We start from the raw sequence: 23805 nt of genomic DNA, 5'->3' as shown, positions 1-23805 counted from the left end.
GGGCCCAGAGGCGGGGCGGAGCTGGGCGGGGGTTTCGGGTAGCGGTAGAGGCAGGGTTACGGTCGCGGTTACGGGTTGGGTTCGGGATGTAATTCCTGCATCCCCCGCTGATTAACAGCCAAGGGTTTTCAGAGATTTTTCTGGCCCTCTGCTGCTGGACTCCTTCTAGCAGAGCCCTGTCTTGCTTGAACTTCGGAGAACCGAAGCTGAGCTGTGTGGGGAATGGAAGGGGTCGGGTTTGGTGGGACCCCTTCCCTTCCGCCTTCTGTCTTTGCTCTCCCAGAGCTGCTGTGTGAGGAAAGGGTTCAGTGCTCTGCCCTGCTCAGCCTCACCTGCTCTGCTGGGAAGAGCCGGCTCTCTCCTGAAGCATAAGGGGAAGTACTGAATATAAATGCACTGCCCAGAAATGTTTCCGTGTGCAACACAGGCAATGGGTATAAGCTGAAGATCCCAGGCATTGATACAGACTGAAGGAGCGGTGCTTGAGAGCAGCCCTGCGGAGAAGGACCTGGGGGGCTTGATGGATGAAAAGCTGTGAGCCAGCAGGGTGTGATTGCAGCTGGGAAAGCAAATGGGATCCTGGGCTCCATCAGCAGAGGGGTGGCAGCAGGGGCAGGGAGGTGATCGTCCCTCTCTGCTCTGCTTTGCGAGGCCCCATCTGCAGCACTGCGCCCGGGGCTGGGGCACCCAGTACAAGAAAGACAGAGAGCTGTTGGAGAGGGTCCAGAGGAGAGCCACTAAGATGAGCAGGGGGCTGCAGCACCTCCCTACAAAGACAGGCTGAGGGAGTTTGTCTTGTTCAGCCTGGAGAAAAGAAGGCTGTGGGGTGACCTCAGTGCAGCCTGCAGTACCTAAAGGGAGCCTACAGACAGGAGGGGAGTCAGCTCTTGGAAAGGGGAGATAACAGCAGGGGTGGATTAATTATTTTTATAGTGCAGCCAGCAAAACCATGTCCCACAGTGCCTGTCATGTGTTTCCCCCTTCCCAGGACCCCAAAATTTCGTTATTGAGCAGCTTCCTCTGGAGTCAGCAAATCCTCAAAGTCATGGAGGAGTGAGTGGAGGGCTTTGCCTCTGTATTTTTTCTCCCCCAAAACGTTTTCATTGCCGATTTCCCACATGCTTTAAGATGCACCAACATTTTAAAAGTCAGGTTTTTTTTTCACTTCCTTTTGAATTTACCTGTTTTCCCCCGTCTTTGGAGCAAAACCTTCCAAGGGAATCCTGAGTCCTTTCAGAGCTGTGAGTGCAGTGCCCAGTCTGATGGAACAGGAGCATTTCAGATGCCAAAACGGTTTGTTTTCCTTGTAGTGGTGCTATGGGGTGCATGGAGGAGGGCAACTTCCACTCTCAGGGTGGATGTTCACACGAGAGGGTGTGCAGTGAGGGTAATGGCTTGGCTTGCTTAATTACAGCACGTTTCACATTCATGGATAACCTATGCAACAGCATCCATAGTCAAGTCCACCCCTTGGTCCTGAGCTCAACTATACCCTGCATATTTCTTCTCATTCTCTGGCAGTTTATTACATAATGGGACCTCTTCAGCACATGGAACCTCCTCTTCTGGTGACATTCCAAAATCTTTGCCTTCGCCTGTAATCTCTTCCAAGATTCCTGAATGACCAGGATTCCAATTTTGAACCCTCTGTGTGATTAGTGCAACTCACTTACTCCACACTGCATCAGTTGCATGATGTGTGGAGGGGACCTTGCCCTTGAACATCTAGCCCAGAACAGGCAGTTCTCAAGGTGTTCGTCAGAGATTTGTGTTGAAATTTTACTTTTCCTGAGCTTCGTCCTTGAAATAGTTGCTCACAAAGGCACGTACTGCCAAAGGTGATTGTGAAGTGAGGAATGTCTTTCTCTGGTGAGAGAGGTCTTATAAAATTCTAGTAAAGAGATGCAATCATATTTTTGAGTTGGATATCTGATTGCAACACTAGACATCTCATTTGAAAATTTATAGGTAATGTCCACTGGAAATGGAGTCACAGATATACCAAGAAATGGATTAATTTTCCGGCAGTCTTGAAGCCTATTCCCAAATTCCTCTATCAAGATGGAAAGTAAGGCTACATATTTTTTCACTGTTCGCAGAACTGCGTTTAGGCAATAAATTTATTTGCCATACCTTGAGTTATCTGATCAATGTCTATAAATATCTAAGGCGCAAAAGGCAAAGGGATGAGGCCAGACTCTTTTCAGCGGTGTGTGGCGATGGGACAAGGGGAAATGGCCACAAACCGAAGCGTAGGAAGTTCTGCACAACTGTGTGTAAGAGCTACTTCACAGTAAGGCTGAAAAGCACTGGAACAGGCTGCCCAGAGAGGCTGTGGAGTCTCCTTCTGTGGAGACAGTCAAGACCTACCTGGTTTCGTACCTGTGCAACCCGGTGTAGGGAGCCTACTTTGGCAGGGATGTCGGACTTGATCTCTGAAGGTCCCTTCCAACTGCTTCTGTGATTCTCTGCAAGCTGACACTGCACTGTGCCCTCCCCAGGCTCTGCTTTCAGCCCAGTCACACACTGATGTTTGGTTGTTGCTGAGAAATAGGTGGACGCCCAAGGCTGAGCCAGACCACTTGGTGGGAAGAGCTGCCCGCCATGATGGTGCAGGGCAGGGATGATTCCAGTCCTCATTTTCTTCTGGTTATCTTAGTTTGTCTTTATGAGTGAAACTACGTTGGGTTGATCATTAACTTTGTGGGAAAACTGCCAGTGACACTCCTCGAATCTCCAGACAGCTCCAGAACTTCACCTTGATTGCAGATTCTTTAACTCCCCACCTGATGTCTCTGACTGGACCCTCCTCTGATCCCCATCCACAGGGGCTCACCCAGCCTGTTGCCCAGCCCGCAGAGGACCTCCATACGTCCAGGCAGCTCCTTCACACAGAGGGTTTCTTCTGAATATTCACCACCTGACTCTCCTGGAGAGCCTGTATCCATGCATCTTAGCACCCTAGTCATACCTAGTCCCATGGGCTATCCCACCATGCTTCAGCAGTAATTGCATCAGTGTCACAGAGCTACGATGGCCCAAATGGATTCTGCTCCTCCTCTCCCTGTCCCAGACAGAGGTCACAGGCATTCCTTTGATCTGCAGCATCTCAGGTGTGTCATCAGGGCCAAGCTCAATTTTGTCACGGAAATCTCAAACCGAGCCCTAAAACCCTATGTAAGAAACGGCTTGATTTCAGAGTGCTGGACTGTATGGCAGATAGCAATGTAAGGAGGAAAGGAGAGATTCACACGGAGAGCAAATCCTAGCATTGTCCAGGCCAGAACGAAAATGGATTATGTTGTGTAAACCTGATAGGAATCAACTTTACAATTAGTGGTCTATTTTCAATCACTGAGAACCAGTGGAGGTGAGGCTGATCTCCAGAAGAGGGAAGAGGCTGCTGGAAAGATCCTTGGCCGTGAACATTCCATGACCCAGGAACCTTGAAGACTATTGCTGTGTTGACAACTGTGTAATTAAGGAGGTGAGGTGGAGGGAAGAACCAGCAGCATTTGAGAACTTTGGCACATGAGAGGCATGCTTTGCACCCAGCAGTGTCCCTTTCCTATGAATGTAAGAGTGACCGAAATCCCTGAGGATTGGCTGGATGAGATGAGGATGAGTAAAGGATGGAATAAGAAGCAGCAGCAGAGTTGCAGAGCACAAGGACACAAGTAGAAGCCCTGGTGCCATGCTTGTACCAGCTGTGAATGGGCAGAGCCTTGACTGACTACACTGCATCTCTTACTTAAGCACAAAGGTAGAGATGATCCCCTTTGTCCCTGTCTGGGTGTCCTGTCTAAACACTGGGCATGAAAAGGTGACTCTTACGCCCAACAATTTTTCCTGTAGGAGAAATAATACTTCTAGGAAAAAAAAGTTTGTTCAGCCAAGGGAGGAAACACCAGGGATTGCTTCAGCCTGTCTCACAGCAGTTCCCCTGGAGCACCGGGGGCATCTCCAGGGAGCCTCGTGGGGGTCAGAGAAAGGGAGGCCTTTGGGCTGAGCCTCTGCTGCTGAGATGGAGTGGGTTCCTGGGATGCAAGGAGCTCATACAGCTGGGCAGCACCGCAGGGAGGCAGATCTGCCCAGGAACAGCTCCTCTGCACCACACAATACGACCTGCATCTGGCATGGGGAGAGGGGAGAAGGGAGAGGTGCTAAAGGCCGTATGGATTGTGAGCACGCTGAGAGCTCACAGACCGTAACGTGGTAAGCGTCCGGCTGCTGAGCAACGCTGCTGCAGTTCCTGGGAGGGTCCCCTAAACCTTTTGGCATAGCCCAAAGCTTATGAGATCTTTCAGGAGGACTCCAAGTCCGGAGGCACTTAGAAAAGTGTTCCAGGGCTGTGAAACCAAGGTGCAGCTGGGGTGTCCAGCAGAGTAGAGTCCCGCATCCCAGGGGCTGTGTGCTGGGACAGGGGCTCTGCTGCCTGCCAGGCTCAGCACTCAGCCTGCCCAGCGTGCTGCGGGGAGACGTGTGGGGGGAAGGAGCCCCCCAGCAGGGCAGGGGCTTTCTGCTGACAGAGCTGCTGCCTGGGGCTGAAAGCTGCACAGCACCCCAGGGCACTGCCAGTGGACTTTGACCGAAGGGAGACAAGGCAGTGGGTAGTTGACTCAAGGCGAGCTTTCCTCACTTTATTAGGCCTTTATCACTGTAATTAGTCCCACGGTGTATTTGGCGTTGAGTCCAAGCATTGCAGACACTGACTGACGGAACCACATGATAAAAGTAAAGTCCAAAGGAAATGCTGAAGCATCTTGGAGTGTTAATGAGTCCTAACGGAGCAATTACCAACAAAGCCTCCCTGTGGACTTGTTAGAGCAAATGACTGGAGGCTGTGATTACAGGTAGGCAAAGACCCTGCGTGGATGATTTGGTTATTGGGTAAAGCCCACGGTTTGTTTGATGAAGCTAAAAGGCTGAGCCACAGATCCAGTCCCAGGCAGGGAGGTCCTCACACATGGTCCAGAGCTTCTCCATGGTCAGTGAGAAGTGGGGTGCGTAATGTTCTGTGGAGGAGAATGATATGACACCTCCTGACCTTCCTATAGGTCTTCCTATAGGTCCTTTAGGGCTGCAGGGAGGCAAGGAATCGTACAGTCATAGAATGGTTCACCTGTTGCTCACCAACACATGTGAACTGGTTGGTGACATCTGGATTGGAGGCTGCCTGGCCTGTTGTGACCCTGCAATGTCGGAATTCACAATCCTGAAGGATATGGGACAAAGTGTAAAATCAGGATGCTAAGTTTCAGGAAAGCCAACCTTGAGCTCTTCACGGAGCTTGTCAACAAGCCCCCTTCAAAAGCATCTTCAGGGACAAGAGAGTGGAGCAGATCTTTAAGGCAGCTTTTCTTCAGGCACAAGAGCTCTCCTTCCCCGGGTGGAAGAAGTCAGGAAAGAAAGACAAGAGACCAGCACGGCTGAATCAGGATGTGCTGGTCCAACTGGACGACAAGAAGGAAATGCTAGGCAGTGGGAGCAGGGACAGGTAGTCTGGGGAGAACATAGGTATGCTGCTGGCTGTGTAGGTATGGGGTCAGGAAGGGCAAAGCCCAACTGGAACTGGACTCGGCAAGAGCGAAAGAAGAACAAGAAAGGCTTCTACAGGTATACATAAACCAGAAAAAGGAAAGTCCAAGATGATGTACCTTTGCTAACGAGTACAGAACTGCAATGTGAATACGGCACTGGGTCCTGCTGATGTCTCCCAGCGCCATGCGCAGCTCTCAGGCCTCTGGAGCTCAGGATCTCTGTGCCAGTGGAAACTCAGCTGCGGTGGGCAGGAGTGGACCAGGAGGGAATAGGGACTGGGAGAGTGCTGGGGTTCTGACGAGGGGCAGCTGGGCACTCTGACGTGCAGAATTTTTCCAATTCCATAGTGAAGCTGAGTGTGCTTCCTCAGCAGCACTGAGGGGGTGAGGTTTTTGAAGACGTACACCTGAAACCAGCAGCAGTACACACACATTTGGACAGCAAAATGGAGATGTAAGTGGCCAGAACAGCTCTGAGCTAGTCTCAAGCCAAGCACTTCAACAGCCAGCCTGAGTTCCTGGTGAACACATCCTGCTGGCACGACAAGGGTGTGGATGCCCTTTTTATGGTGCAGAAGGTGAATGCTTGCAATCCTTCGGGTTACAGCAGGGTACAGCACTGATGGGCATGTGCCACGCTCTTCCAGCCATTCATCTCTGCTCTCCCTCTCTCTTCCCCAGTGAAACTCGAGGTGAGGGTCTCTGTGCTGAAGGCGGGATCTCTGCCCCAAACTGACTGGTTTGCTTGGTCCACAATGGGCTCCTACCTGCTGGAGATTCCAGAATAGGTGTGAGGAAACGGACGTGTGATGTTCATGGACATGATCTAGAACTGGGACTAGATTTAGCAGGTGTTTCTGGTGCTGGAGACCAGCCATGTCCCTTCCCGAGTCACCTCTGCTGCCATTGCAAGGCATGCTCCACTCCCTTCCTAATAAGAAATCTTAGAGACTTTGACCCCAGGGCTTTCAAATCCTTGGGGATGTTCTGCTGTGTGAGAAGAATGAAGGGAAGTGGGAGGTCCTCACGGTTGTATGGAGCTTCCAGTGTTCCAGCTTTGCCCACTGCCCCTTGCTCTATCACTGGACACTGCTTCACAGGAGCACCAGAGTCAGAATGGACTACTTTTATCTTTGCATCCACCAGGTGCAAGCTCTTTTTCCTTGCACATCATATATATTGATTTGGAAATCGCTCATCGTGGCCTAACAAGGAATGGAAGTTATTCGAATTGGGGAAAAACAGCTAGAGGTCAGCCAAAAGTCTGTGATGAAGCTGATGATGGAAAAACGGAGATAAACCAAGTGGTTGTTCAACAACCTTAGATGCAACTGCATGCCCAGAAAGAATCAGCTCACAGCTCCCTCACACCAGTGCTCAGAGGGGCTCCCTACAAAGCAGCAGCACCCTGCTCTGCACCCAAGGTAAGAGCCCTGCATTGCTTGGCAGAGAAGCAGCAGGGATTTTTCTTTTCCATCTGAATCTTTAGTTGAAACAGGGACTGGAAAGAGGTTTAACGCTACTTGAAAACACAAAGTTTAGCACTGGCTTTGGAAAGTCATGGAAAAAAGGAAAAGGAAAGCAGGATCTGCCTCACCTTGCCATTACAGAGTGGAGACAGCTGTCAGGACTTCAAAGGAAGCAACTCAGAAAGTAACTGGACTGCAGAGGAGGAGGAGAGTCCTCAGCTGTAAGGCTCCAGGTGAGCAGTTTGGGTTCCTGACCCCTGGATGAGCCCATTTTCACCAGAATTTACACAGAACTGTGGGCCACAAACACAGGTATGAGTCTCAGATGTACCCGATTCCTCTAAGTCAAGTAGCATTGCCTCTCTGTATTTTCTTTTTAATTGAGGGGACAGATTTACTCTCATCACACTGCACAGATTCAAATTATTCTAACGACCTCTTTTCTCTCTCTTTTTTTTTTTTCTTTCTGTTTTTTCCTTTCCTCAGTTTTTTCCTTTACCCCAAGCAGGATCCTGGTTCTGGCTCCATCTGCTGCCCAACACAGCAGGTTGACTGAGCCTGATAAGGTGCAAGGAGGGGAGCAGCTGAATCAGGGTACGTTGCAATCCAGCTTGTGCACCAAGGGACACAGGGAGGGGTTGGAGCTGGGAAAATGAAGCGAGCAGAAGAAATCAGCACGTTCTACTGACCTGCTGGCTCTCTAATACAGCATAGCTGGAACTATGCTTCTCCCTCTCCTTCTAACCAGCAAGTTACAAAAATTCCTGCCTTCCTTGACTCTTATCTAAAATCGATAATTTTAATTTCCATCTCCAGCCCTCAAATTTCCTTTGGGACAGCCCTTGAATTCCAATTCACAGCCCAGCCCAGCCCATACTGCAGCCTGCCCCCTGTCCAGTGGCATGCACTCATCATTCAGCAACAACCAAACATTGGTTTGTGATTCACACTGAGTTGAAATCCGGACATGGAAAGGGTGCAGCAGAGAATTCACTGCTCCACACATTCATTACACATGTTGGGTGAAACCAGTCTCCATACAGCTTTTTACTGCCTTAAATATCAGTCTACCCTGAATTGACTCCAAGAATATTCTGTCACCCTGAGTTCATCTCAGATGTCTCCCAAATGAGAAGCATTCACTGATATTGTTAAAAATTTCTCTTGGTCTGCATCAGGAGTCACTGCTGCTGGCCCAAACTGATGGCTGGATGGGGACACAGGGACTTGCTTTAGGATCAGCTTTGAGCCGCCCTGTTGAAATACAAACCATTTGCTGGGTTGGACTTTGCTTTGTTTCACCACCACAAGCCCTGCTCTCCTGGGCTCTGTCCCTCCTACGTCCCCGTGATGCCCTTTTCCTTCCAGCCAAATTCTCATGGCTGGATCCTTTGGTGAGCTCTGGAAGCTGCCAAGTGCGGGATTAATGTTCCTAGAGGGAAACCTCATCAGAGGGGGGGAGAGTTGTAGGACATGGCTTAAATCTCAGCCTAACCCCAAACGCACTCCCTTTTGTGAGCGCTCAGGTGCTTTAGAAATTGGGAGAATTCCTCCAGTGCATGAGCTGAGGGTGTACCTGAGTGCCACAATGGGGTTTTTTGAGACTTCCCACTCAAATCCCTCATCTCTCCAAAAGATTTGCTTTCCCTTCCTGGTCCACAATGGCAGACGATGGCAGGGACAGGAAGACAAACATGCAGAAACCCTGCTGCAGAGCAGCTCTATCACAGACCCCAAGTAGGACGAGTGCCACAAGCAGCACTTTGAGACAGTGCTGCATGCCCAGAACTGCTTCAGAAACCAGAGGTTCAGAAGCATCACACCTGCCTGTGCCAGTTCTCCAGGTCTGGCATAACCCAACGATCACAGCACTAATGCCTCCCACCCTGAGCCCCCTAAAGCTGTTGCAATTGCCTTGAGACATGTCCCCTCCCAGCCCTGCTACAGGCCAACGCTCAATAGCAGCAACAGAAACAGGGATGGAAGGAGCCATCTATGCCAACTCTCAAGATTATATCTTTAAAGTCTTTGTGCAAAAGCCAATAATTTGGGCCAAACCCAACAAACCACAGGCTTCAGGATGCCAGGGCACAGGCCTGGGGCTTCAGCTGGCAGCATTCACCAGCTGCAGCTGCACCAGGCTGCGACGTGAGGCTCTCTGGGGATATCTGCAGTACCCAGGGGCCAATCTGGGGCCCAACTGGGCTATTCAGGGTATCAGCAAAGGAGATTTGATACCTCTTGGGGCAATTTATACTTTGATGGTGTAATCTGAGACAGGGCAAGGAGGATTTGACACCCAAATAGGCAATCTAGGGATGCAGAGTGTATAATGTGGTACACTAGAGGGTTGGAGTACCCAGAAGGCAGTTTTGGCCCCCATGGGGCTATTCAAAGCACCAGGACTGCAGCACAGGAACCCACAGTGGGAAATGTGGAGCTCAGGACATCTCTGGGAGCTGAACCTGGGGTTCAATGAGGTGACAAGAGCTTGGTCGAAGGCACTTGAGGCTCCTCTGGGGCCCCTGGGATGACATCTGGAGATCCTAGGGCTGCAATTCCGGGCTCATCGGGACACTCTGGGAGTACAAGGGATGCCACCTGGAAAGGATGCCACACTGCAGGGGATCTGAGACTCCGTAGCTGAAAGCGATGGGTGCAACATTTCTGCAGGGACCCAGCCACATGACAGCCTTGCACATCCCAAAGCCTCCCCACTGCCCAGTGCCCCAGAGAGCTGCCTCCCATCTAATGCTATCCCACAGATCCACCAACATGACCCACTGCCAAAAGTCAACCTTTTTTTTTGTATGCAAATGCCATCCTGGCGGGTACAGAGAAGAAATCTGGCAAGTGAAAGGGGTTGTACAGGAATCAACAGCTGTTTGGGGGTGACAGCCAGACTCAGGGACACAGCCATCACTCGGTCCAGCGGTGGCCACAATGCGGGGCTGTGCAGACATAGTAGAGCCTCATGGCATCCTGCAGAGCAGAGGGAGGTGGTGGTCACAGGAGAGGGATACGAAGGGGTGGCAGCAGCAGCTGGGAGGCTGTGGGACTTGGGGGTGGTGCCTCACCTCAGCTCTTGCACTGTGCGACTGGAAGAAAACAGCCTCCTTGTGCCCACACCTGGGGGAGAGAAAAGAAAGCAGTGACACAGTAGAGACGGGGAGGCCCTGTGTGGCACAGGAACCACAGGAGGGGATGTTAAATAACCCCACAGGGAAGTAGAGGAGCTGTCAGGAGGGTACTGGTGATGTACAGGATATAGCAGAGCCCTGCAACAGGAACATAGCAGGGATACCACGCCCCCGACACTGGTAAGGTTAGAGCCCACAGGGAAAGCAGCAGGGCTGGGGACATCTCTTGGCCCTGAGGGAGCCCCTTGCATCCCTGCAGGGGATCCCCAAGTCCTCCTCACTTCTGGCAGGGGTGGTCCTCAGTGCGCGGCAGCGTAGGGTCCTGGGAGACATCAGCGATGATCTGCGTGAGCTCACTGTGAGGAGACACCCAGATTGTTAATCAACCCTCCCAATGAGCCTCAAGCTAGTTAACGACCCTGTCATCTTCCTTATTATGTTCTTATTAATTGCTCTCGAGTTGTTCCACCTTACTGCCGCCTTCTTAGCAATTACTCTCTATTTATTCCTCAATCATAGTTCCTTTATGATTCTTATTAACTACCTATGAATAGGTACCCCCTATTAACTGTCTCCATTAGTTGCCCTCCGATCAGCTTCCCATATTACCTATCCTTATCAATTACTCCCCATTTACACCTTGACCACTGTTATTAACCCAATCATTCCTTTATCATTCTTACTACCTCTGAATTGATCCACTTCGTTAATTGCCTTCCAGTCAGCCTGCCTTATTACCTCTCGCTATTGAACCACCTGCCAAGCACTTTCCTCATTAATTATCCCCTTACTAACAGCGCCCACCAGTCTTTTTGAAATTGCAGCCCCCCCATTCACCAGCCTCCACTGATATCCAGAACAGGGACGGCCAATGTGCCGAGGTGGGAGGACCGAGGGGAGGACCTTAGGGGCTGTCTCGTCGGGGGGATGAAGGAGGGGGTGGCAGGGATGGCAGCGGACGGCTCTGTGGGTTGGAATCCTGAGGAAGGGGTGTCGGGGGTGGGTCCCAAGGGGGTCCGCACTCACTCCACTTCATGCGTGATCTTGTTGACGTAGATGCAGCTGCTGTCGGCCTCCTGCTGGTAGTCGCAGTTGCGGCACTGGGGGCAGAGATGGAAGCGGGGAGGGTCACGGCCCGGGCGCAGCTCTGAGGGACGCGGCTCGGGGTGAGCCGGGCCCGTGGGGGTGCCCGAGGCGCGGGGCCTCACCGCGTAAAGCAGCACGCGGCTCTCCTTGTCCTCCTTGGGGTACAGCATGTTGTTGCTAAAGAGACGCGAAATCAGCGCGGGACCGGGACAAGGACAAGGCTCGGTTCCGGTTCCGGTCCCGGTCCGGTCCCGGTCCCGCCTCCCTCACCACTCCTGGCAGAAGCGGATCCCCACGAAACCCGGCTCAGAAGGCCCCTCCGACTCCATGGCGACTCTGCGCATGCGCACCGCGACCGACCACGGTGGCTCTGCGGGGACAAAAAGCATCAGAGAACGGCCGGAAGTTTCTGCGCATGCGCACTGACCACGATGGCTCCGCGGGGACAAAAGGCATGAGAGCGCGGCCGGAAGTTTCCGTGCATGCACACCGCAACCGACTACGGTGGCTCCGCGGGGACAAAAGACATCAGAGAGCGGCCGGAAGTTTCCGTGCATGCACACCGCAACTGACTACGGCGGCTCCGCGGGGTCAAAACATCCGCGCGTTTGCCGGAAGGCATCTTCCCCATCCCCCCGCGCTTACAGCTGGGCTCTTTGGGTGTTATAATCGTGGAATCATTAAGGTTGGAAAAGATAACCAAGATCTAGTCCAACCACCGCCATGCTTCCTAAGCCATGCTGCTAAGTGTCACATCTGCACATCCCTCCTGGAATGGTGACCCCACCACTGCCCTAGGCAGCCTGTTCCAACGCCTCACCACTCTGAGATTTTTTTTTCCTAATCCCCAACATGAACCTCCCCTGGCACAACTTAAAGCCGTGACTTCCAACTCTTCGCTGTTACCTGAGGAAATAGGCGACTCCCACCTCCTTTCAGGCAGTTGAGCAGACTGATACCATCCCCCCGAGCCTCAGATTAAACAACCCCAGATTAAACAACCCAATTCCCTCAGCTGCTCCCTGTAAAATTTCTGTTCCAGACCCTTTACGTCTCTGTTGCACTTCTCTGGATACGCTCCAGGGCCTCGATGTCTTTCTTGTAGCGAGGGACTCAAAACTGCACATAATGCTCAAGGTGTGGCTGAGTACAGGGGGACCAACATCCCCCTGGTCCTGCTGACTACGCTATTTCTGATAGAAGCCAGGATGCTACTGGCCTTCTTGGGCACTTGGCACATTACTGGCTCATATTCAGTCAGCTGTCAGTTAACATTTCCAGATCCTTTTCCTCCCTGCAGCTTTCCTCTGCCCCAAGCCTGTAATGACGCATGGATTGTTGTGACCAAAGTGCAGGACTCAACACTTGGTCTTGTTAAAGTTAGACTCAGTCTACTGATCTAGCCTGCCCAGATCCCTCTGTAGGGCCTTTCTACCTTCAGGCAGATCAATACTCCTTCCCAACTTGGTTTCATCTGCAAACTTTCTGAGGGAACACTCAATCCCCTTTTCCAGGTTGTCAATAAAGATAATGGGATGCAGACACTGAGGATGTCATCATTCTTGTAATGGGAGAACACGTCCTGCCACTGAATGTGTGCTGCCATGTGTGGTGCTTTCACAGCATGGCTGTGGTGCCATGTGGGCAGCAGGGGAGCTAGGCTCTTGTAGGCACAGGGTGCTGACAGACACAAAGCGGTTGCCAGGAGGTGTCAGCAAGGACAGGCTCTAAAAATTAAATTTATTTCAGTTGTCTTTGTGGTGGATGCATGGTTTTAGCAGAGGCAAATCTTACTTTGCAGCTGGTCTTTGCAAGAAAGTCAAGAGAAAAAGTAAGAGTTTTGGTTGCTACATTGGAGACCAGGGCTGACTTAAAGACACGCTGTGCTGATGCTGAGTGGAGAATCTGGTTTAATGACAGCAGGTTCAGATTGAGCTGAAGGACTAAATGTTTTTGCTGCCTGAGTTTTTACTGAAAAGGACTCCAGGCCTCTCTGCTTGGGAAGAGGGTTTAAGGAAGATGACAGAATGCACTGACAGGCATTTCATGAAAGGCCATGAGGACAAATGCAAATGTTTTCTATAGCAGGGCTCTATCTCTGACCGTGGCATAGGCTGGGGCTGCCAGGCTGAGTACTGCCCTGTGGAGAAGGTCTTGATGGGCAATAATCTGGAAAGGAGGCTGCCAGTGTGGGGAGGCCAGCAATGTGCCTCACTGGTCTGCATGGTTATTAATTGGCAGTAATTACATTAATCTTCCCCAAATTGTGCCTGTCTTACTTGTGACAGTAATTATGAAGATCTCCATATCCTTGTCTCAACCCATGAGTGAAGACTGTGGCCAGAAGATGGAGGGAAGGCATTATCTGGAATGCTGCCTTCAGATTTCATACCCCCAACACGGGAACGATGTCATCAAGACAGAGAGGGTTTGAGAAGGATCACTGAAGATAGTCAGGGCTGGAGCTCTTCACCTGTCCTGAGGAGAGGCTGAGGGAGATGGACTTGTCCACCTGGAGAAGGGAAAGCTGAAGGGGATGTCATTGCAGCCTGACAGAACCTATGAGGAGGTGATGGAGAGTACAGGGCCATGATGGATGCTGGGAGATAAAAGAGAACACGCGATTCAGCCTGCACAGAAGTGTTGGAAATATCCAAATAATGTATCAGATGGTATCTCTGATAAAGCAAGCAGAAGCGTACGCAGAAAACAGCATCATATCCTTTATGCCCTACTACCTGATGCTTATCTCTTCCTCCTCTGGTTCCTCATTGGCTGAGTACTTCAGGTTCACAAATCTTCCTGACATTTAACTAAACATGGATACCTGCTAAACATAAATCATTGCTATCTAAACATATTGCCAATTGCTTAATTTCTCCTCCTTAAGTTTCCTATCACTCAGATCTCGTCTGTCCAGCACCAAAACCTAGTAGTCTTTCAACATAATGAACCTTTTGATATCCTTGTCACACTGCTTAGAAGCGGGATGTCAAGCTTGTCTTTAAGTCAAGGCTCAGAGGTGTTGCAGATGGCTGGACAGACAAGAGCTGCAGTCTTTGTACCCATAAATTATCTAGCTACTGAGCACGTGCCAATGTGAAAAGTCATCTAAAGGACAAGTGATGAAGAAAAGGACAAGTGATGAAGACTGTCAGAGACCCCGATGAAGTAAAAAGACCCCTGGAATAAACTATTAGTACTGATAAAGGACGCTAGATAACAGCAGGGACCATGGAATAAAATCTACTCCATGTGGAAAAAATGGTGCCCACTGGCATTCAGTGATGCTTGCTGGATGCTTATGGAGAACAAACAGTGGATGTGAAGGCAACGAAGCTGTGGGTGGTGCCTCTCATCAGTGGAGGTAGTGGGTCACCTCTGCTGGTGCAGATTTTTATGAGCGTGGAATGCAGGCATTGTTCATTGCTGGGAAAAGAATGCGTTGCTAATGGTGGTGGTTTGTAGCAGAGAATTTGCTCCATTAAAAAGCTCTATTATTGTGCTCTTTGTATCTGTTGTAGTTTCCCTGGAATTACGAGGCATTACTTTTAAAGGAACTTACATATACATGCCAAGACATGGAATGAGGTTCACGGACTCAGCTCTAAGTACACCATGGGGGTCCTGACACAGAAAGCCAAACCAACTGCTGGGTAAATAGTCTTAGACATTGTCAGTTTAGTAAGGTCATGTAGAAATACATGAAGGATCAGGAAGATTAAATACACAGCAAAACAAACACAGGGCAATGCAAGTACAGGAGAAGATGAATCTGCTATTAATACACACTCTGAAGAACTCTTGATATGGCAAATCACGGACATTCTGTTAATAGTATTTTGTTATTTCAATTGATGAAGAGGTGCTCATAATCTCAGTGTTTTCAGGCAGAGCACCACTGTCCTACCAGAGCCACCCAGTGCCACTTCTATAGGCTCCAATTACCTGTTTCCTACCACTTGTTACCTGAGAAAAGAGGTGGACACCCTCCTCAATATAATCTTCTTTCAGGTAGTTGTACAGAACAATGAGATCTCCTCTCAGTTCCTTTTTCTCCATAAAAAACCTCAAACAACCTTTCCCTGGCAACTCCTGTATGTGAATTTCTGATGCAGGCCAGGAAGTTGTTCATTTTGACTGCCTGGGCACCTGACACCCCCAGGTCCTTTCCTGTCAGGCACCTTTCCAGCCACTCTTCCCCAAGCCCTTACAACTTCATGAGGTTGTTTTTGTCCAAGTGCAGCAACCAGCTGCACTTACTCTTGTTGAATGTCATATGACTGGACTTGGCCAATTGATCCAACCTATCCAGATCCCTCTGCCTTCCTTACCTTCGGGCAGATCAATAGGTCCACCTGACTTGGTATTGTCTGCAAACTTAGTAAGAGGGTGCACTCATTACTCTCATCCACACCACTGATAAAAACATTAAAGAAAATTGGTCCCAAAACTTAGCCCTTTTGGCACAAAGAATCACGCTATGAGATACTGACATCTTAATAAGGAAAATCAGAGAGAAAAGCTTCCATGAAATGCTCTATTTCTGGACAGCCGAATTTTCCCTTGTATCATCACACCTTCTTTACCTTTCCATATGAGCATATATATATATGTAGATACATATACGTATAGGTAAATGTATGTCCAGTCACTTCACAAAGCACCTTTCCCACCTGCACTCTCACTGGGGGAACTCATCTCAGGAGTTTCTCTATTTCTACTGTCTTTGTATTGGGACTTTTTTTTTTTTTTTTTTCCCCTTTGTTGTCTTCCTTGTGCTGACAAAGTACTTCAACAAGTCCCTCTGGCTGCCCTCCCCATCTCTGGATAGTTCCATCCCCAGCTCAGCTTTGGCTTTAGTGGCTCCATTCCTGCACCAACAGCCTAAGTCTCCATCTGTTTCCAGGGCAGTCTCTTCCCCTTCTGCACTCTCTGCGCTTCCTTCTGCTGTTTGAGGACCATTCAGGGGTCCTTGTTCATCCATGACGACTTCCTGCCAGGCCATGCTGGAGTCCCTTCACATCAGACAGGCAAGTTCCTTGGACCTGAAGATCCAAGATAGACCCACTGAAACCTTGCCTTCCTGGACAGCCCAAGTTCATACTCAGCTAAATGAAATCAACGCTCCTGCAGGCAGCTGTGATCATGAGGTTACTCCACGCTAGCTGTGCCACAAGGCATGAGAAGTATATCCAGCTGGGTTGCAACCACAAATACTAATCTCCTTCAGAGGGTTCGACGGTCGTTACAAGTGCTTTAAAAGGCTAGGGAATCTCTCTAGGGATAATGCAAGTTTCCAGGCATATTTCTGACTGCAGCTGAAGGTCTCCTTCCCTGGGAATGACAGTAATCTCTCTCCATTCCACTGAATCCCAAAGGAATGAGAGCCCTTCTTTCCCTGTGGATACCTTAATGTGGCACTGTCACTGTAAAACCACCTGGACCGATCTCTCACTTTGTGGGCTTCCAGTCACTGCCCATCCTTGGCAGACAATGCCCGTGGAGAACTCCTGGAAGCTCCAGACAACTCCATATTCCTTCCCTGGAGGATGTCCTGTCCTGCCACAGGTGGGACTGCCACGAGGATGAACCTCAGCGACCGTTCACCATCTCTGCCATTATTGGACGGCAACAGATTACTCCTAAATCCTACCTTTAGTGTCTCGCAGCACAGGGTACTGTGACGAGCTTTTTCTCTTCCAAATCCATGGAGCAACAAACTTTCTGTGGTGCAGCAGCTCAGCCCTGCTCTTGGTACCAGCCCTGAACGGAGAGCCAAGTCTTCAGGCAGCAGTGAGTCGTGGAGATCCGATTTAATAAAGCAGATGATAAGAGCACCGACGTAGAGTTTGTCACAGCCTCAGGAGTCAGCAGAGTAGCTTCATTCCTCAGCAGAAGCAGAATGAATGCAAGCATCTCTCTAATAACGTAGTATATGCTAATGGCAATAAAGGTAGGCAATAACGATTGTAATAAAGATGATGAAATAAGGATGAGGTCTGCCAGGGGATAAGCACAAAATCGCTTGTGGAGGGAGAGGATAAATTTATCTCTATTAAGAAACATCTGTAAAATCACCTTCTGAAGAGCACCTTCATGCTGTCTACGAGGGGCTTCACTGCTAGAGGCACCACTGAGTAGAAGGAAAATCAGGGTTTTTTTTGTGAGGGTGTGCTTCCCTGAAAAAAAACCTACCCCCTTTTCATGGAGACCTTTGCAAGACCTTTGCCTGAGCTCCCGTTGCTGCAAACTGAGGGTGCAATAAGGATCTGGTGGGGACTCTGAAGGACTCCTACTGCACCGTGTCAACAGGTAAACAGAATTTCAGTGCGAACTCGGATTCAATTCACTCACAATAAAACTCATGCTCCTCAGCATGGTTACTCCCAACTCACCTGACCGAAGAGCACTGCTTTGTGGATATGATTTTATGTATTTCTACTTGCTCCACCGCAACTGAGAAATGTTTTTAAAGCAGAAATCTGTGAAATCTGTAGTGCCCACCAAGCAAAATAAAAAACAAAATAAATACAGGTGCTGAGAGACAAAGGGAGTGACATACAGCAGAGAGGACAGCTGGTGTATCCATCAGTCTTGGTCTCATCTGCCCTGCGCGTGCAAGCTCTGAGGACATGTGAACTCAGATGTCCCCCTGCATGACTCTGGATGCTAATGAGAGCACAGGAATCCAGGTTCAAGGTGCAGAACTCTAAATTTTCATGTACCTGAAGAAGATCTCAGCACCCCCTTTCTTGCCAGGCATACAGAAGTGTCACAGCAGCTGCCCACGTGCAGCTATCCAGCAGCATTTCCATCTCGTTAGCACTTAGATGTCTTCTCCACCAGGATGCTACACGGCAGAGGTTTTACAGCAGAGCTGTGTCCTTGTGCAGGGCAGCTTACAGCACGGTACAGCACACCAGGGAGAGTCTCAAATGCCCTAAAAACGTGCTGTCCTGAGATGGATCAGCTGATTCCCCACCCCAAACACAGCACTGAACAGAGCCCAAACCGTAAGGTCATAGGATTCTTCTCCTCCACTGATGTATCTGCATGACGGAATCTGCAACATCAGTGTCTGAACTGCAGCTGAATGCTGACCCCCAGAGCTGATGAATTCGAAGGCACACTGTAAGATTCCAAAGCTATTAAGGATGGAGATCTATGCTGAAGATGGACGGCAGACCACGGGGCTGCTATGGGGGAAAGATACGCACTGCAGCTATGGCATGGAGGTGCCCATATCCCCAGCCCCACAGCACTTCCAGGGGTAGCTCCCTCTCCCTGATTATGTCTCTGCTGCCTGCAGATGTCCCTGTCATATCTCTGTCCCCACAAGCCCTCCCTGCTGTAGACTCACAGCTGCTGTAGGCTCAGCTCTGCCTTGCAGACCCCTCTTGGCACTGCCCAGGGCTGTTTCAATGTGGGCAGGTGCTAAGGGCCACATCACAGGCTCTGGTGACACTGGACATGCAATGATAGTGCTTTCTTTTGGCAGAGGGGCAGAAAGGAACTTGCTGGGGGAGCACAAGGCTTAGGACTCTCAGTATTTTCTTGGAAGTTACAGCCTCTCTTTTCGTTCCTTCTGAGGCAAAGAAAACAGAAAGGAGAGACTCAGGAAAGTCAGACTTGAAGCAGGTAACCCCTGCGTATGACTCTCATCGTGCAAAGCCCCACCAAAAGTACACTGGGGTCCTGTGTAGTAGAGAATTCCCTAACCCATGCAGCAGCCTTTGGCAGCAGAAGGCTCCAGCTCAGCCTGGGGGGCTCCTTACCCACGCACTTCTCCCCACAGTCCCCTGGGTAGGCTGAGCGCTGAGCCTGGCAGGCATCCTATTAACTCCATTCCAGCCAGATCAAGAACAAAGAACAGAGGAGGTGTGGCCATATGGGCTGGGTGCAGGGAGGGGAGAAAAAGACAAAAGTGAGGACCAGAAACTGAAAGGGCACAAAGGGAAATTTCCAATTGTTTTAAGGGGAAAATCATCACCACGAGCGGGTGTCAGTGCTGGGTCAGGAGAAACTGCTGATCGACCTGATCTCAGTGTCAGGTTGTCCCTGTTCAGGGCAGACGACGGTTCTCCAGAGGACCCTTCTAATACAAAATCCTCTCAGAGCATCACTGCTGCACACTGAGGCATCGCTGGCCTCTGTAATCCCTGCCTGGACCTCTCCTCAGGGCTGCACACTGAATGTGTTCACTGTCAAAAGGAGGGACGTGGGCTGAGGGACACCGCTGAGAACGGGGATACAAAAGAAAACCGTCAAGCACGGTCTTTTGCACGCTCAGGACACTTGTAGTGTTTGCCTCCCGTGGGGATGTGTAGGTGGGAGGTGAGGTCAGAATTGCTCCTGAAGCTCTCCTCACACTCACAGCCTTTGTAAGGGCTCTGTGCTCTGTGGGTACGCTGGTGAATCATGACTTGGGAACTGCTTCTGAAGGCTTTTGCACACTCGGGACACTTGTAGCGTTTTTCTCCTGTGTGAATGCGTTGGTGGACCATGAGTTGAGATTTGCTTTTGAAGCCCTTTGCACACTCAGGGCACTTGTAAGGTCTTTCTCCGGTGTGGATACGCTGGTGGATCATGAGTTGGTAACTGGTTTTATAATCTTTTGCACACTCAGAACACTTGTAAGGTCTTTCTCCGGTGTGGATACGCTGGTGGCATTTAAACTCAAAACTGCTTTTGTAGCCCTTTCCACAAATGGGACATTGGTAGGGTCTGTCTCCCGTGTGGATGCGCTGATGGGTCATGAGGTGAGAACTGGTTTTGTAGCCCTTCCCACACTCCGGGCACTTGTAGGGTCTCTCTCCTGTGTGAACGCGCTGATGGATCACAAGGTGGGATCTTCTTTTGAAGCCCTTTGAACATTCAGAGCATTTGAACGGCCTCTCTCCAGTGTGGATGCGCTCGTGGATCAGGAGGTTGGAACTGCTTCTGAAGCCCTTCTCACACTCAGGGCACTTGTAGGGTCTGTCTTCCGAGTGGATGCGCTGATGGTAATCGAGCTGAGAACTGCTCCTGAAGCTCTTCTCACACTTGGGACACTTGAAGGGTTTGTCTCCCGTGTGGATGCGCTGATGGACAGCAAGGTGGGAAAGATCCTCAAAGCCTTTCCCACACCCATTGCCTGGGTTCTGCCCGTTCTTCTGGAAGGCTTCCTTGCTGCTCAGCTCTTTTGGCTGCTTTTTACCTTTGTCGCAGTCCAGGGTTTCCCTCACTCTCTTTTCTGGATGGTTTCCCAGAGGCTTCTTCAAGTGCTTCCCTTGCTCCGGGCCTCCTTGGAATTCCCTTCTGGCTTTTCCAAGAGAGGGATCACCCCACGGACTTCCGGATACACCACTCTCCTGCAGATTCTCCTTTAAATCTGCGATCCCATCACCTGCTGGATGACAGAGGAAACTCAGATCTAGCTTACTGTGCCCAAAACATGCGCCAGCTGACCCCACAGGGGGCTTTTGCCAACCCCAACCTCCTCCTTCCCTCCACCACCTCACCTGGGCAGGTGTCTCCTGCCATGTCCTTCAGGCCGTGAACATCTGGGATCCAGGGATCTTCCCCTCCTTCAAGCAGGGAGATCACCACAGGTTTAGATGCTTGAATGATAGAAATAGTGGAGATGAAAGCTCTTCCTTGATTCTGGCAAAGCTGCTCATGAAATACCTCCACTGTGTGTCCCCTCCCTTCTTATGAAACCACAACTAGGGCCTGAGTGACACAGGGCCGACACAGACTGCCTTGCTTTGGAGTACAGTTGGATTTTCCATCTCTGAAAATTATGCTGGGGCTTTTCTTAGCAAACATGACACACAGCAATGCAAGGGAAGCGTGCAGGGCGCGGATCCTTCCCCTCCCAGAGTGACAACAGGGCATCTGAGTCTTCTATCAGAGTGCTGAGCGTACAAATGGCTTCTGAAACTCATGCACTGAGATGAAGCGTTAGCCAGCAGGTAATTTTAACATGTTTAATCTCCGTCCTGCTTGCAGAGACCCATTCTGTACAGCCTAAGGCGCCTAAGGGCAAGGAGGAAAGGCAGCAAAGCCCTCACCCAGCGAGGCTATGCACTCATACGTCTCCAGCATCACGTCCCAGTACAGCGCTCGCTGCGCAGGGTCCAGCAGCGCCCACTCCTCCCTGCTGAAATACACGGCCACATCCGCAAAGCTCACGGGCTCCTGCAAGCACAGAGGCTCCTTGCTGCAACCACCTGTGGCCTGGGGAAACAAGTTGTAGAGGAGAGAAAAACCCCAGCCCCAGCAGCTTCTCTCTCCTGCTCACAAACGCTGGGCAAGGGCATCTCATTCTCCCCCTGCAGTCACATCCCTTGCACCTCTGCCTCGCTGGCTGCTTCCCCAAGCTCCTACCTGGGATGGATGTGCTGTGGCCATTTGCTGCTCTCCTGCAGGCTAGGACAGTTGCAGGCGAAAGGCAGGCAGCCTGTGGGGACAAGAGGAGCAGTAGGAGGGAATGCAGCAGTCCTCATCCAACCCAGCCCTCCCCAGCTGTGGCAGGTGAGACCAGCAGCAGCTCAGCACCACACTTTGATCGCTGCCCCCAGCGTGGGATGAGGAAGAGAACTGGGGAGCAGAACAGAACTTGTGGGTTGAAATAATACCTACTGGCCAAAACGGGACAGAAAGCAGAAGCAAAATTACAATTACATAAAAGAAGCGTGTATCCATAAATATACACAATGCAGTTTCTTGCCATCCACTGGCAGACCAATGCCCAGCAAGCCTCAAGCAGCCTCTCCCCCCCAGCACCTCCCATGGCTGTCTTTTTTAAAAATTTTTTCATCATACTCTTTTCTCCCCGTTCCTTTTTGGGAGAAGGTGTGAGTGAGCCAGGTGATGGTGCTTAGCTCTCTGCTGCTGTCCAAGCAACACACTCAGGCATCCTCTGTCTCTTGGGGTGCAAATGCAAGGGGGGATGCAGACAGCTTTTGCAGGAAATGGAATTGGAGCCCAGTGCCTGAGCTGTGTGTAAAGGGACCTTCAGTTGCAGGGAGATCCTGAACAAAAACCTGTGGAGGGGGCTGCACGATGGAGAATGTCCCACCCTGCAGTTCAGGGGAGAGCAGAAGCCTCAGAACAAGTGGATAAATTATTTGGATATCTCCAACAGACACCATTTTGCCAGATTGGCCCTCTGCTACCATCTGTGAATACCTTGTGAGCCTGGGCGAGTGTTGACACTAATCCCCCAAGCCTCATGTGGAGCTGATTCAGGGATTTCTAAGAGTCTGGAACCAACGGATCAGGGATTGTGTACAACCCTCCACCAGTCCTTTAGACAAGGGATGAGATTTCTTGTTGCTTCACTGAATACAACTCCGGATCCAGCAAGAGATCAGAGTGTAGATTCCCCCTATGTTGCGTTTCTGGCCACCTTGATATGTGGAAGGAGGGACAGCATAATGAACCTTACTGTGTGAAATGCAGATTTTCTCCTAAAGAGAGTTATTCTGAGACCTATCTTCGGCCTGGCATAATGAGTTTCACCCTGAAACTGAACAAAACCTATTTCTTTGAGTACAGAATCAGTGATGATCTATCTCTACCTTAGCTTGATGGGAGGGACATCAGCATCTTCCATTCGCTGCTACATTTCACCCACAACACAGAATTGAGTTTTGCAAGTCATCCTGGACAATCAAGCTGTCCTGTCTCATCACAGCTTTCCCTTCAACCCCTTTTTTCACCCTTTCAAGCATCTCAATTATTATGAAGTAACTCAACTATGTAACTCTTTCATACTGCGCTCAACTTCCCAACACTTTGGGAAACAGTCCAGGAGACTTATCTAATATCCAATGGATGTGGTTGCTAGATAAACCCATCACAAAGCCTCTAGAATACCTAAATTCCCCTCAAACAAGACGTCTCCGACATTTTTCAGTGCCAGAGTCATTAACAGTAATACTGGTCCAGGAGTTCCACCTGAAAGATGGTAGTTGGAAAGCATATGAATTTCGATGAGATGCATGTATGTGTTGGGGTTGTCCCTCCTACAGCTTCAGAAATCAAGATCCTCTACATAACCCTACTTACAATGATAACTTAGATGGCCTCAAGTTTGCTTACTGCGGAGTACACCACACACATCACCCTCTGAAAGGTGTCCTCCTCTTCACAGAACCAGAAATTCATCTTGTAAACCGTAATGGCATTTGGACTTGCCAAACTGCTACACCTCTCGCACCATTTGGATTGGCTTGGAGACGTTAAAATGGAAAATTTGGTTCATATTTAACGCTGGAGTGACAAGCAGGGTTGAAGTGTGAGACAGCAAGACCTTCACTCTGTCTGAATGGAATATTTAAGTTTTCTGCCCCCTGGAAGCAGGCACGCTGACAAGCCAAATCCTTATCCCTGAATGACCTGGGTGGGCAGCACATGGAGTTGAGACCTAACCGTTATCCCACTGGACAGGAAGTCTCTTTGATGCTTGAAAACATACTTGCTTCATCTATCATCTATCAAATTTCTCCTAAAGAACATAACACGCTGTCAAATTGGACTAGATATATGCATTTGGGAAATTAAACTCATAGGTACCAGCAA

General features: G+C 50.1%; 2 protein-coding genes across 4 annotated transcripts; both read right to left on the bottom strand.

Moving 5' to 3' along the window:
- Positions 1 to 9796: 9796 nt before the first annotated feature.
- Positions 9797 to 11640, bottom strand: POLR2I (RNA polymerase II subunit I). Its single transcript, XM_003204933.4, has 6 exons — positions 11506 to 11640; positions 11358 to 11412; positions 11176 to 11249; positions 10431 to 10505; positions 10087 to 10138; positions 9797 to 9991 (listed from the first exon to the last, which is right to left on the bottom strand). Exons 1-6 carry the CDS (start codon positions 11622 to 11624, stop codon positions 9929 to 9931), a joined length of 438 nt encoding a protein of 145 aa, XP_003204981.3. The 5' UTR covers positions 11625 to 11640; the 3' UTR covers positions 9797 to 9928.
- Positions 11397 to 23780, bottom strand: LOC100547559 (zinc finger protein 664). Of its 3 annotated transcripts, none has more exons than XM_010728401.3 (5): positions 21607 to 23780; positions 21291 to 21417; positions 20739 to 20837; positions 11506 to 20626; positions 11397 to 11412 (listed from the first exon to the last, which is right to left on the bottom strand). In XM_010728401.3, the coding sequence occupies exons 1-4, from the start codon at positions 21628 to 21630 to the stop codon at positions 19503 to 19505; spliced, it is 1374 nt and encodes a 457-aa protein (XP_010726703.1). In that variant the 5' UTR covers positions 21631 to 23780; the 3' UTR covers positions 11397 to 11412; positions 11506 to 19502. The 3 variants fall into 3 exon arrangements, with proteins under 3 accessions (XP_010726703.1, XP_010726701.1, XP_010726702.1); XM_010728399.3 differs by having other exon boundaries at positions 21291 to 21456; positions 21607 to 23779; XM_010728400.3 differs by having other exon boundaries at positions 11506 to 20623; positions 21291 to 21456; positions 21607 to 23779.
- Positions 23781 to 23805: the final 25 nt, after the last annotated feature.

The sequence above is a fragment of the Meleagris gallopavo genome, unplaced genomic scaffold (assembly GCF_000146605.3).
Source record: "Meleagris gallopavo isolate NT-WF06-2002-E0010 breed Aviagen turkey brand Nicholas breeding stock unplaced genomic scaffold, Turkey_5.1 ChrUn_random_7180001957606, whole genome shotgun sequence".
Classification (NCBI taxonomy): Eukaryota; Metazoa; Chordata; class Aves; order Galliformes; family Phasianidae; genus Meleagris; species Meleagris gallopavo.
This window is presented reverse-complemented; position numbering and strand designations above follow the sequence as displayed.